This window comes from Priapulus caudatus, unplaced genomic scaffold (assembly GCF_000485595.1).
Source record: "Priapulus caudatus unplaced genomic scaffold, Priapulus_caudatus-5.0.1 Scaffold1270, whole genome shotgun sequence".
Classification (NCBI taxonomy): domain Eukaryota; kingdom Metazoa; phylum Priapulida; class Priapulimorpha; order Priapulimorphida; family Priapulidae; genus Priapulus; species Priapulus caudatus.
The window spans coordinates 77462-90083 of NW_014578331.1; the positions used below are offsets into that span (position 1 = coordinate 77462).

The 12622-nt window shown below is 43.3% G+C and overlaps 2 protein-coding genes and 1 non-coding gene across 3 annotated transcripts in view; 2 read left to right on the forward strand and 1 right to left on the reverse strand.

The window, feature by feature from the left end:
• The window catches only part of LOC106816048 (ATP-dependent DNA helicase Q5-like), a 13586-nt gene extending 13320 nt beyond the window's left edge, over positions 1 to 266 (reverse strand). Inside the window, exon 1 of the mRNA XM_014820593.1 lies at positions 239 to 266. The gene's annotated coding sequence lies outside the window, so the exon portion shown is untranslated. The remainder of the gene's footprint in view (positions 1 to 238) is intronic.
• LOC106816047 (COMM domain-containing protein 4-like) lies at positions 198 to 12481 on the forward strand. Its single transcript, XM_014820591.1, has 8 exons — positions 198 to 288; positions 1517 to 1588; positions 2314 to 2379; positions 2542 to 2581; positions 2789 to 2908; positions 11553 to 11633; positions 11799 to 11860; positions 12359 to 12481. Exons 1-8 carry the CDS (start codon positions 286 to 288, stop codon positions 12479 to 12481), a joined length of 567 nt encoding a protein of 188 aa, XP_014676077.1. The 5' UTR covers positions 198 to 285.
• Positions 9335 to 9406, forward strand: Trnae-cuc. Its single transcript has one exon. It is a non-coding gene; the product is annotated as a tRNA-Glu (tRNA).
• Positions 12482 to 12622: the final 141 nt, after the last annotated feature.

Below are 12622 nucleotides of genomic sequence, written 5' to 3' on the forward strand. Positions count from 1 at the left end.
TTAGATTTAGATTTAGATTTAAATTGAGACTCGTCAAACCGTGAATGTGTATGGTACACACACACACACACATACACACACAGATATATATATATATATATATATATATATATATATATTATAAATAAATGTTACTTTAAATTCATAATACGCTAAAATCGCACTTGTAAAATCGCGCATCAGATTTTATCGGGAACGACAAGTAAACAACACTTGACCGCCGGGAAACTTTACTTACCTAAAATAGTAAAGTTAACAGTAAATACACCGTACACGAAAAGGGCAATGGTAGGATCATAATAATAACATATATCCAGGGCTTTCATTATCTTTTATACTAACAGGCCCAAATGGTTTTGAAACACGCCGTGTCGGTGTGCTGGCGGGGGGTTTGGGGGTCCCCCCAAGGAATTGTTAAAACCTAGATGATAGATCATGCTCGGAGATGCAAATTGCAATCTGGTGTATTCTGAGCTGCAGTAAACAGACACATTTGATTTGGATTACAGTATGGTCCTTTTTTCCAATTTGGTTTTTCCTGGTACATTCAGAGTTCACCAAAAGTTTCCAAATTATGACGATTTAGTAATTATAACTAGGCCTATAACAAGTATAAGACTGAGTTAGACAAGTACTACTACTAGTACTAGTAGTAGTAGTAGGTACGTAAATACTAAAATAGCGTTACTCAAAAACAAAACATGCAATACTTCTTGTGCACATAACGTGCATACAATTAACTCAACTGATAACCAATGAACTCAATGAATGTGACCATATCTGAACTGTTCAAAGCGGTCACCGCCTACTCGGTTTTCGGATAAAGGATAGTTTGGGAACCCCCCCCCAGTGTGTTTTAAGATGTGCTACACTAATCTGGGGTGCTAAACTAGGCTTGAGCCTGTTTTTTTCATCACAATAATTTCTTCATAGATCTGGATCCACGGCACTTGCACCTGCACTGTTCTAATATTAAAATTATAATAAATAAATTCGAGTTGTTACTATCAGTTTATTATGGTTATGTATTCAACATCGCCTAATTATTTTTCACAAACCATCAAACGCTGTTTAGTAACTCATACAACACGCAATCATATCATCATATCTTCGCACTTACATCCTGTCTGTCTTGAGTCTTGTCAATATCTGTTGTGACTTTTGTTATTAGTGGCTAGTGAAAAAAATACACGGGGGATCGGGGCGATTTAGCCCGAAATGCCAAAAAGAGCCCCGGAAATGCCAAAAAGAGCCCCCGGAAATTTGCATAGAGTTCAATGCAAACCAAATTTTAGAGTGCTATTTTCATGCACGCGAGCTTGAAAAGTAGCCCCCGAAAAATAAATTTTAATTTTTCCCTGTTAGTGGCTTGTGTGCAGTGGTGACATGGTGACATTTGCACTGGTCATTATCGACTGTACTGATATAATTGTAATTCAGGATCATGAGTGTTGTCATATGTCATGTTTTTTTCTTCTTTGTTTGTTGTTGTTCATAAATCGTGTATGTATTTCAGAGGTTCAAATTCTGTGGAGACCTGGACTGCCCAGATTGGGTCCTCGCTGAAATCGCAACGCTATCTAAAATTGCAAGTATTATATATATAACATAAGAATACATGTGTGCATACCCTAGTTGTATTCATTATAGCTGTATACGAAACATCCATATATGTTTTTTGTTTTGTTAGCATTTTAATAAATGAAAGTTTATTGGGAAACTTGCACATTCTGCATGGCCACCAGCATGGTTGAACTCATCTACCCTGTGTCTTGTATGATATGGCAATGTCATTACATGTCCCCCTTTATTCCTTTAACCTGAATATCTGGAGATCTTCCTTCAGAAATAGCATGCCAGGGTTCTCAACTGGGATATAACTAATATTGGGTCCAGTCCTAGCATAGCCCACTGAGATTATAAGTGAGACCAGTATCTATTGGTTGTATGTTGTTGTATATGTGTTCATCTTCAGGCCCCATTGCATATATTAGCGCACTCGCTTGCACACTAGATCGCTATCCAGCTAGTTTGGCACCAGTCTGTACCGGTCAAATCTCATTTTCAATTTCAGCCATCCAGTCAGCTTGCTTATCAAACTGAAATGTGAAAACATGATTGATGACGGATAAGAGATCCAATGACACCATGTAAAGTCAATAAAGTTCCCGTTGTTGAGAAGCTTGTCATTCTCTATGGATACCCACGTAGTCGGTCTCATCTTCCATGTTCTTGCTGTATTTTTCATGATATGGCAGTGTCATTACAAGAGTGATATATACGGTTTGAATGATTTTTAGCAATTTTTTGCAGACATCTGTCAAGATGAAGTTACTGTGCAATCAGGTGATAGCTGACCTTCTGGGAAAACCAATTGATGTAATTAAAATAAATATTTTTATCATGCATTCTGAAGCCAGGAATGATTTCTGATACTTTTCTGATATAGTACTTAGTACATATATAAATGGCTCATATTATAACAATTGTAGCATCAGTCTCTAATTTCGTAGTATAACTTATTTCAATGCTTATTTTCAGTATAATAAAGTGAGCAAGCTTACCGCAGATGCCAAATACGGTGAGTCCATAGTGAATATATGTTCAGTCAATCATGTAATGTTATGTAAATGGTGTGTGCGTGCGTGTGTTTATAATAATATTTAATATGTTTAAAACAGTGAATGTAATGCATTATAACACTAATGTTTATATTCAGAAATTAATCTATTATTTATTTAAATTAATTATTTATTTTATTTAAATTGATCTAATTATCGATCTGCAGAAATTGGTGACATCAAGGCGAGCATTGCCTGTCTGTCATTCATTCTCTCGAGTGCTGCCAAGTACAGTGTGAGCAGCGAGTCCCTGTCGAACGAACTCCAGCAGCTAGGCCTTCCTAAAGGTAATAACAGTTGATGAAATGAATTGGATTACCAGTGAGCAGGTTAAAGCAAGGATTTCAAACAGTCTTCTCGACCGTACTCTTATTTTCCCGACCACTACAGTACTTAATTACGCTGATAGGGTCTATGTCCCCCAGGGTACTGCCGGAACGTACCCTGGGTATACCTGGTACTAAATACTACTATCTAATATGCCGGACCGTACCTCGCCTACTCCACTAACGAGTCTAGGGAGTCGCCTCCACTCGCCGGTCAACGTCCTCTCAACCCTCACCACCCCACACCACCCCTTACACCACCACCGCTACCCACCCTACACCTAACCCTAAACCATATCCTAAGCACTAGCCTACCCCAGGGGGTACGCCCTTCAGCACGTCCTGGCGTGGACCTAGAACGCCCATCAGCTTTAATACTCCCCGCTAATCACCCTGGCCTCCACAAGCTGTAGGTAGCACGGGTGCATAGCCCTTGTGGTCCCGTGGTTGCACTGTTGTTAGACGAGTGAAATAAACAGTAACATGGATCTTGGAGCATGAATACTGCATTATGATTAAATCTCTGCCACTGTTGTTTTCATGTTTGGATCAACTGTCACTCTACACTAGTGTTCAAACGCCCAAGTAGAAACCTGCTGCCTAAAATCACATTTAATTATCTATATTTGTAATGTCATCAGTACGATAGTCTGCTGATTACTCGTATTGTATTCTTCGCTCGACCACCCTCTTTACTCTTTTAGCTGTAAGCTGTACATGCACATCTATCCTTCCAACTAAGTACCGTTTTAAATTGTCTCTTACTAGCAAATCACACCACCAGTGAGTGCGGCCCCGCACATCATTGATGGCGCAAGGTCCTACAATAGCATTGGAATGCTGGCGCGAGACGGCAGCTTGTCCAAGAAGAATTGCACATGTAGCGTATTTTCCCCTGTCCCTTTAATTGCGAGATTCCATTCGAAATGTAGATATTTCTTGAAGTCGTAATTAGAACTGCTTGATAATCCATGGGTAACCCGATAATCCATGTCTGATCTGGAACTAATCGGCTATGCCAGGAGGCGTACTAATACAAAGGGAGTAAACAGAGCGATTTGTACACCGGCGACTTTTCACTACATCTTTGTCGTACGAGTTCCGATGTGAATAAAAATACAATGTATGCAACATGAGCTTCTTTTGTTCATCTGCTCCTTATTCTATTCGTTCCGTAAGTCATTAGCAAACCGCGTAGCTTCCTTCGTGTTTGACATAACTCATACTCTTTGCACGAACCAGGTTTTCACGTTGTTTACTGTCCGCTGCGAGGACCACACTCTAAAAGTTTTGCAGCCACAGCAGCCTTCTGCAATGACGCACGTAGGCGCTTTTCGGGAGGGGCTTCCCGTATCCTGAGTCATGCAGAACAATGTCGCACCTAGAAATAAGTTTACTTGCCACCCATGCTCGGTTATAAAATTAATACTATTTCTTACATCTACAACTCATCAGTTAGAAGGGCCTTTGTTTATGCTTATAATCCCGCAGCTTTTTTTTAAATAAACCTATGCGCTTGGTAAACATATCTGAACTACTTTACCGCGGAGGAAATTAGTTTATGTTTGTTCTGAGTAAAGGCTACGCTGCCATGCCGCTTGTAGCTTTTCGCACATCGTGTTGGCATAGCAAAACCGTTCATCTCTAACGCGCTGACAGTTTCGCCGCTGCGCTCGCCTGACTGCGTCGCCTGCCTGGCTCATTGACGAGCTTGTGTTGCAAAATTTAGAGTGTGTCCTCGCCAGCCCGGACGTAAATAACGTGAAAACCATGTCGTCGGCTCGCCCCAAACGTCACCTCGATCTATGTCAAAAACGACATGACGCTACCGCGTTTCGTTAATCCCACCTCGGATACCCACTACGACCAAACCCAGCACTCCATGAACAAACCAGAAGCTCATGTTTGTATACCATTTCGTATTTTTATCCCACACTGCGCAAGCTTCGTACCCCACCAAAGAATTCGTGAAGCATGCACGTACGCAAAACTCCGCTGTCTCCACTCCTTTTCATTATACACCCCCTCCCTAGTCGGCTATGAACAGTGCCAAGTATTTTACGGTTGTTGATTTCATGCCTTAGTGTCGTGGTTGGAACCTCGGCGAGTGCGAGCTAGAGTTTAAGCTCTATCCACCGTTAAGTGTGTACCCGTTACCTGTTACCTCAGTCTATTATAGCATCCTAATTTTTAGAGTGTTGACTCTCTGGATTTAACAAAGAGTTTATCAGCAAGTCGAACTCATCACACATAAATGTTTTGACTTTTATTCCAGATTTTAAATACATTACGATTCTCATAACCATGTATTGTATAATTTCATACAGCGTTATGTGTTAGTCGTGAGATTACTTGAATGCACCTCTCCAAAAACTCGTTAGGCCGCAGCAATGAACCCTTGGCCGTACTACTCATGCCAATTTCTTTGGTTTAAAGAATGAATATGTCTTCAAGCTTTGTTACAGCATCAAGGTGGTTCTTCGTATTTTTCTCTCTGCGTACAAATAAATTAGGCAATCGCCCCTAAGATGTCACCGTAGGTTGCAGCAACATGGCTAGTCTGTAAGTGTGCTAATGTGGGATAAGTCTTCTTTAATTATTGTCCGATCTTGTGCATATGGCACTGATAACAAGGAATATAGCCTCGCCTTAAACTATTAGTGTTTAGAGTTGTTGAACTATTATCTCTGTTCTTGGATAGGAGATACTCATAGCCATACGTTCACCTTCAGGCTAAAAATCAATCGGACGCCAGATAAGAGTTCCCACCCGAAATCTACTTTCACTCTCACTGCCAACCAAGTTTAAGTTTTTTCATCATGCCGCACTAAGTAGAGCTGACGAGGGTCTATGTCCCCCCGCCAGGTAACTGTCCGGAACAGACCCTGTACTGTCCGTATAACATCGGCGCGACCCAGCGGACCGTACCGCTGGTACTATCTATATATTAGCAGCGACCTGGACGGACTCGCCTACTCCACTAAACCAAGTCTAGCGTCCCCTCACGCGCTACTCCCTAACCCTAACCATAACCCTAACCATATCAGATAGTTACCCGCGCCCGTCACCGTTCCGGCCTCTCGGACTGTATCCGGTACGTTCCGGCAGATACCCTGGGACATAGACCCACTATGAGCGTATAGTAGACCGTTACAATAGATAACACCTAGAATAAACTGCAAAAATTTTAAGCAATTCCATAGGCTAGACATTAAAAAAACAAGTGAAAACCACTTAGCCAGTGAATTTCTTGATAGCTGGCATTGTGGCTGTGGATTATTGAATTATCCCATAATTGAAATTGCAATGCCATGTCTATACCAGTACCACTGGATTATATTGCTAGATCAAATAATGAAGTGAACTTCTGTAAGCCATATAGTAAATATGCTTTCATACAATGTGTCTGACTGATAATTAAGTATACAACAACAGCAGTAGATTTACCAACAACAATGGTATACAGCACATTAGTTTATATTAATATCCTTAATGTCACTTCTGTTCAGTATCATTGACTATTTGTTTGATGCATTTTTAGGGGTGTATTGATTTCAGTGGGTAGGCATAACAACTATTTTTGTTAACACATTCCCTGCTAAATATTCATGAGATAGCTCGACCCATGTTAACTTACGTCTAGCCCCCTTTGTTCCTTGTGGAAAAAAATTTTTGTATATATATGCGTGTCACGGTCTAATATACCCCCATCTGCCATTATCCTGAGCGCTAACTGCGCATGCGCCACGCATGCCACCACCACGTGCTAGCGCTTACCAGGAGATAGCAGAAATTTAGCATTGAGGTTTAAAGGCTGAGACGCCGCCACCGCGTCACATAGCCATAGTGTCAAAATACGGACCAGAAGCCAGTTTATGTATTCTACTGACACACCCACGATGACTATACCTCCCCCGGCGCCTGTGTCGGGCCAGATTCAATATGGCATGTATAGCGCCCACGCGCGGCACGTCATACCCGACTCTATATTGCCTAGAAATGAGGGAAGGGAGAAGGAGGGAGAAGCTGGGCTGGAGAATGGTAGGAAGGGGAAGAAGGCAGAAGCGTGGCCTGGGAGAATAGAGGAAGGGATAAGCTGTGCACGACGGAGGAAGAGGAGAAGGGACCACGGCCCAAGCGTGTGGGACGAAAGAGGAGAGGAGAAAGCTGTGGAGAAGAGGAGCGGAAAGCTGAGTGGAGAAGCGAGGAGGTGAGGAGGGAGAAAGGGAGAAGGGTGTTGAGAAGGAGGAAGGGATAACGCGGTGATTGTGAAGGATGAGGGGAGAAGACGACCCGTGGGCTGACCGACAGATGGGGAGAACTCCGGTGGACCGACCAAGGGAGCCGCAGCCGCAGAGAGAAGGAGAAGCGTGGCGAAGCATGGCGCAGACCAGCCCGTGAGCGAAGGAGGAGGCGGAGACCAGCTGGTGTAGAATGAGGAAAGGCAGTAAGGAGGGGAAAGGAGCTGTGGAGGAGGCAACGGGGAGAAGTAGAGAACGTGAGAAGAGGAGAATCTGGTGAGAGAGTAGGCATGGGGAAAGAGAAGGTGTGGCGAGAGCCGGAGAGCTGTGAGAAGAGGCAGGGAGAAGGAAGAAGGTGGTGGAGGAGGGAGAAGGAGAAGTGTGGAGAGGGAGAGAGCTGTGGAGAGAAGAAGGAGAGAATGAGGGAGAAGGGAGCTGGTAGAAGAGGGGAAAGGGAGAAGGGGATAAGGAGCGGCGAAGGAAGCTGTGAGAGAGGGAGAAGGGAGAGCTGTGGAGCGAGAGCAGGAGGGAGAAGCTGGTCGTTGAGCTCCTCCTTCTCCACCAGCTTCTCCTCCTTCCACCAGCTCTCCCTCTCCCCTCCTCTCTACCAGCTTCTCCCCCTCCTCTCCCTCCTCCCCCCTACTCGCATCACCTTCTCCCTCCCCTTCTCCTCGCTTCCTCCTCCTCCTGCCCCTACTCCTCCATCCCCCTTCTCCCCTCCTCCTCCTCCTCCTCCTCCTCATCACCTTCTCCCCTCTCCTTCTTCCCCTCCGCCCTCTCCTCCTAGCTCCTCCTTCCCTACCCATCCACCTTCCCTTTCCTTCCCCCCTCCTCTTCCCGCCTCCTCCTCCACTCTCCCTTTCTCCTCTCCCACGCCTTCCTCCCTTCTCCTCTTCATCCCCTACTGCCATGCACCTTCTCTCCTCTCTCCTCCTCCTCCCCCCTACTCCATCACCTTCTCTCCTCCTCCTCCTCCATCACCTTCTCCCTCCTCCTCCCTCCTCCCTCCTCCATCAGCCTCTTCGTCCCTCCTCCTCCTCCCTCCTGTCATCACCTTCTCTCCTCCTCCTCACTCCTCCTACTTCTCCATCACTCTCCCCTCCTCCTCCCTCTCCTCCTCCTCCACCTCTCTCCATCACCCTCTCCACCTCCTCCTCCTCTCCTCCTCCCTTCCTCCGCATCCCTCTCCCCCATCATCTTCTCCGCCCCTCCCCTACTCCATCACCTTCTCTCCTCCTCCTCCCTCCTCCTCGCATCCTCCTTCCCTCCTCCTCCTCCTCCACCTCGGCTCCATCACCTCTCCCTCCTCTCTTCCTCCTCCTCCTCCATCACCTTCTTCGCCTCCTCCTCCTCGGCTCCTCACCTTCTCCCATCACCCTTCTCTTTCTCCTCCTCCTCCTCCTAACCCATTCACCTTCTCTGCCCCTGCCTCTCTCCTCTCATCACCGTTCCGCCTGCCTCCTCCTCCTCCCTCCTCAGCCTGTCTCTCCTCACCTTCTCTCCTCCTCCTCCTTCTCTCCTCCTCCTCCTCCATCACCTTCTCCCCTCCTCCTCCTCCTCCTCCTAACCCTCCTATGGGCAGCCGGGTTAAGATATAATGTGCGCGAACAATTCCAGACCGGTCTGAGATTACCCCAGTCTGAATTTACCCACCTATGGGCACACAGGATATAATTTGCAGGGGTAATTTCAGACTGGGGGTAATCTCAGACCGTGACACCGGTCTGAGATTACCCCAGTCTGAATTTACCCACCTATGGGCACACAGGATATAATTTGCAGGGGGTAATTTCAGACTGGGGGTAATCTCAGACCGTGACACCGGTCTGAGATTACCCCAGTCTGAATTTACCCACCTATGGGCACACAGGATATAATTTGCAGGGGTAATTTCAGACTGGGGGTAATCTCAGACCGTGAACCCCAGTCTGAATTTACCCTCCTACTGCCAGACTAATCTCAGACTGTGGCCGTGCCAGTCTCATTATCCAGCGCTACTGCGCATGCGTCACGCATGCGCACGAGGTGCTAGGGGTAATTTCAGACTGGGGGTAATCTCAGACCGTGACACCGGCCTGCAGCAGTTACACGTGTGTATTCACGCAAGTTGCATAGATTGTAGCTTGTGAGGGTTTGTAGACAGCAATCCCATATGGTCTAGTGGTTAGGATCCGGCGCTCTCACCGCCGTGGCCCGGGTTCGATTCCCGGTGTGGGAATGTACTTTTCTTTTTCTTTCTTGCAAAACGATGTTTGTGTTAGCTAGTATGTAAAGGTATGCATATGGTAAAATAAAAAATAATGAAAAATGAGTGACTTTTCTAACAAAAACCTTTATTTCTGTTATAATAGAATTGAAGCAAGCATATAGCCAGATAGACGCTCTAAGCTGAGATCCGCTACTGGTCGTGGAACACAAGCCTCATTAATTCCCATATCATATTAAGTGTTCTAGCAACAATATTTACTTGTGACTTTCATGATATCAGGCGTTAATAACGACAAATTGTTAATAATGTTTATAATTTGTTAATAAACGATTTGTTAATTGGTAATAAATAAATTGGTAATAAACAACAAATTGTAATTTGTCATTATTAACCCCTGATGATATTGATATAGCATACTGGTAGGGTCTTGCCTTATTATGAAGATGATGAATTTTTGCTCGATTGTTTTAATTATGGCACATTTTTTTAAAAATTCTAAGATTTTGAAGCATACTGCTAATACAGTACTGTCTGGTTTTTGAATTAATGTTCGTGTTTCATCTCCTGGTAGTCTGTTAGGGTCTGTTTGTATGTTGGATGCCATGATAAAGTGTATTCAAATGCGTAGCCAATTAGGTCTAATTAGCTTGACAGACTGTATATCCACTGGCAATAGGTTGTTTTGAATCTGCAACACAGCTGCATTATCTCGAAATGACATCTGAAGAATCTATTATAACGCGTTTACTGCATTTTGATTTCGTAATGATTTTCCCAGTGCTCGCAGTATCTGTTTAATTATTCATAACCTTAAATACTACTAAATGTTTCATAGCAAGTAACACGTTTTAGTCGAGTGAAATTGAAAAGGGAAAAACTGTATTATCCTATATTTATATATATGGGATGTCTGTTAGGCCGTGTGCGAAAAATGTACAGTTAGCGTGGTGTTTGTGAAAACGGTAAGAACTGCTTAACTGTATATATATATATGCGAGTGCCTAACAACGCATGAAATTTATGTATAAGCGGATTCGCGTCATTCCACGGAGATGTGTGAGGTTGAAAGGGGTAGGGTGGTCCTGATAATGAAGAAGTGTTTGCACTGGATTGCAATAATGAAGAGTATGTAAATATGTCACCGTATTCTGAGCTCTAGAACCGCCCAATAAACATAGATGTAAAATGTAATGGAATAACCTCTTTCTTTTGGATGATTTTTTTCATATACAGTAAGTAGCATATAGATAGAATCTCTCTACGTTCATATCCCTTCTACTACTGTGTGTTATTGTACTATAGGATCGTAGAAATGTCTGCTTGTGTGTGCGTGCGTGCGTGCGTGTGTGTCCGTGCGTACGTGCGTGCGTGTGTGCGCGCGCGTTATGTGTGCCTTTTAACCACGTTATCAAGATTGAATCTAGGGTGAAATGGGCTAACGCTCCATTAGGAGTGTTCCAATTTCCCAACTTTGATATCATTAATGATTAATGATTAATGATTAATAATCCGAACCCTAACCTTAACCTAAATGACATTAAACCACAAACTAATATATAACCATGACCATATATATATATATATATATGGTATTATGACCATTAATGACATTAAAGTTGGATACTATCTAATATGCCGGACCGTACCTCGCCTACTCCACTAACGAGTCTAGGGAGTCGCCTATGCCTACTCCTTAACCCTAACCCTAACTCTAACTCTAACCCTAACCCTAACCCTAACACTAAACCTAACCATATCAGCTAGATAGCTACCAGGGTACGTTCCAGCAGTACCCTGGGGGACATAGACCCTATCAGCCTTAATTACTGGTATATGGCTGCACAGTGTATACAGGTGTCATACCCTTTGTCGTGGGTTGCACTGTTGTTAAGAGTGAATAAACAGTACATGGATGTTGGAATAATATGCAGTATGATTAGAATCGTGCCACTTTGTTTTCATGGTTTGGATCAATTTGTCACTAATTAGTTTCGAACGCCCAATAGAAACCCTGCTAAAATAACATTTAATTATAATTTGTAATGTCATCATAGATAGTTGCTGATGTACTCGTAATGTATTTTCGCTCGATCTTTAGTTTTAGTGTAAGTGGAATGGCAATGTATGTTAATAAGTAAGTTTTAAATTGTTATAGAACACAGCACATCATTATGCAAGTCATACGAAGATAGCATTGGAATGCTGCGAGAGGAGCTTGCAAGAAGAAGTCTCACATGTAGGTATTTTCCCTGTTCTTAATTGCGAGAGTCATTCGAAATGTAGATATTTCTTGAAGTCGTAATTAGAAGCTGCTTGATACCATTGTGAACCGATAACATGTCTGGATCTGGAACATAATCGCTATGAAAGTGACAATATTTTTTTACATTGTTGATTTCAGTGCCAAGTGTCGTAGGTTTGGAATGGCGAGTGGACTATGTTTTAAGCTCTAGTCACGTTAAGGTACCGTTACCTTACATCAGTCCTATTATAGCATCTATGTTTTAGAGGTGATTACCTGGATTTAAAAAGAGTTATCAGCATGTGAACTCATAATTGAGTAATGTTTGATTTTAGTAGATTTTAATAATTAAGATTTTCAGTAAATGTTTGTATAATTATAATGGTTATGTTTAGGGTGGCGATTACTTGAATGCACCTCTCAAAAAACTGTTAGGCACATGAACCCTTGGCCTGATACTATGCAATTTTTTGGTTTAAGAATGAATATGTCTTAAATGTGTTACAGCAGTCAAGGTGGTTCTTCGTATTTTTTCTTTGCGTAAAAATAATTAGGAACTCGGCTAAATGTAGTAGGTTGCACAACATGCTAGGCTGTAAGTGTGCTAATGGGGATAAGTCTTCTTTAATTAATTGTCTGATCTGTGCATATGGGCACTATAAAAGATATAGCTGCTAACTATTGGTGTTGAGTGTTGTATTATTTATCTGTTCTTGTAGGAGATATATGAGCCATACGTTCACCTCAGGCTAAAAATCAATGACCCAGATACAGGATTAACAGAATATCTACCTTTCACTCTCACTGCCAACAAGTTTAAGGTTTTTCATCATGGTAAGTAGAGCTGAGAGGGTCTATGTCCCCCAGGGTACTGCCGGAACAGACCCTGGGTACTGTCCGGTATACCGGAACGTACCCTGGTACTATCTAATATGCAGGACCGTACCTCGCCTACTCCACTAACGAGTCTAGGGAGTCGCCTA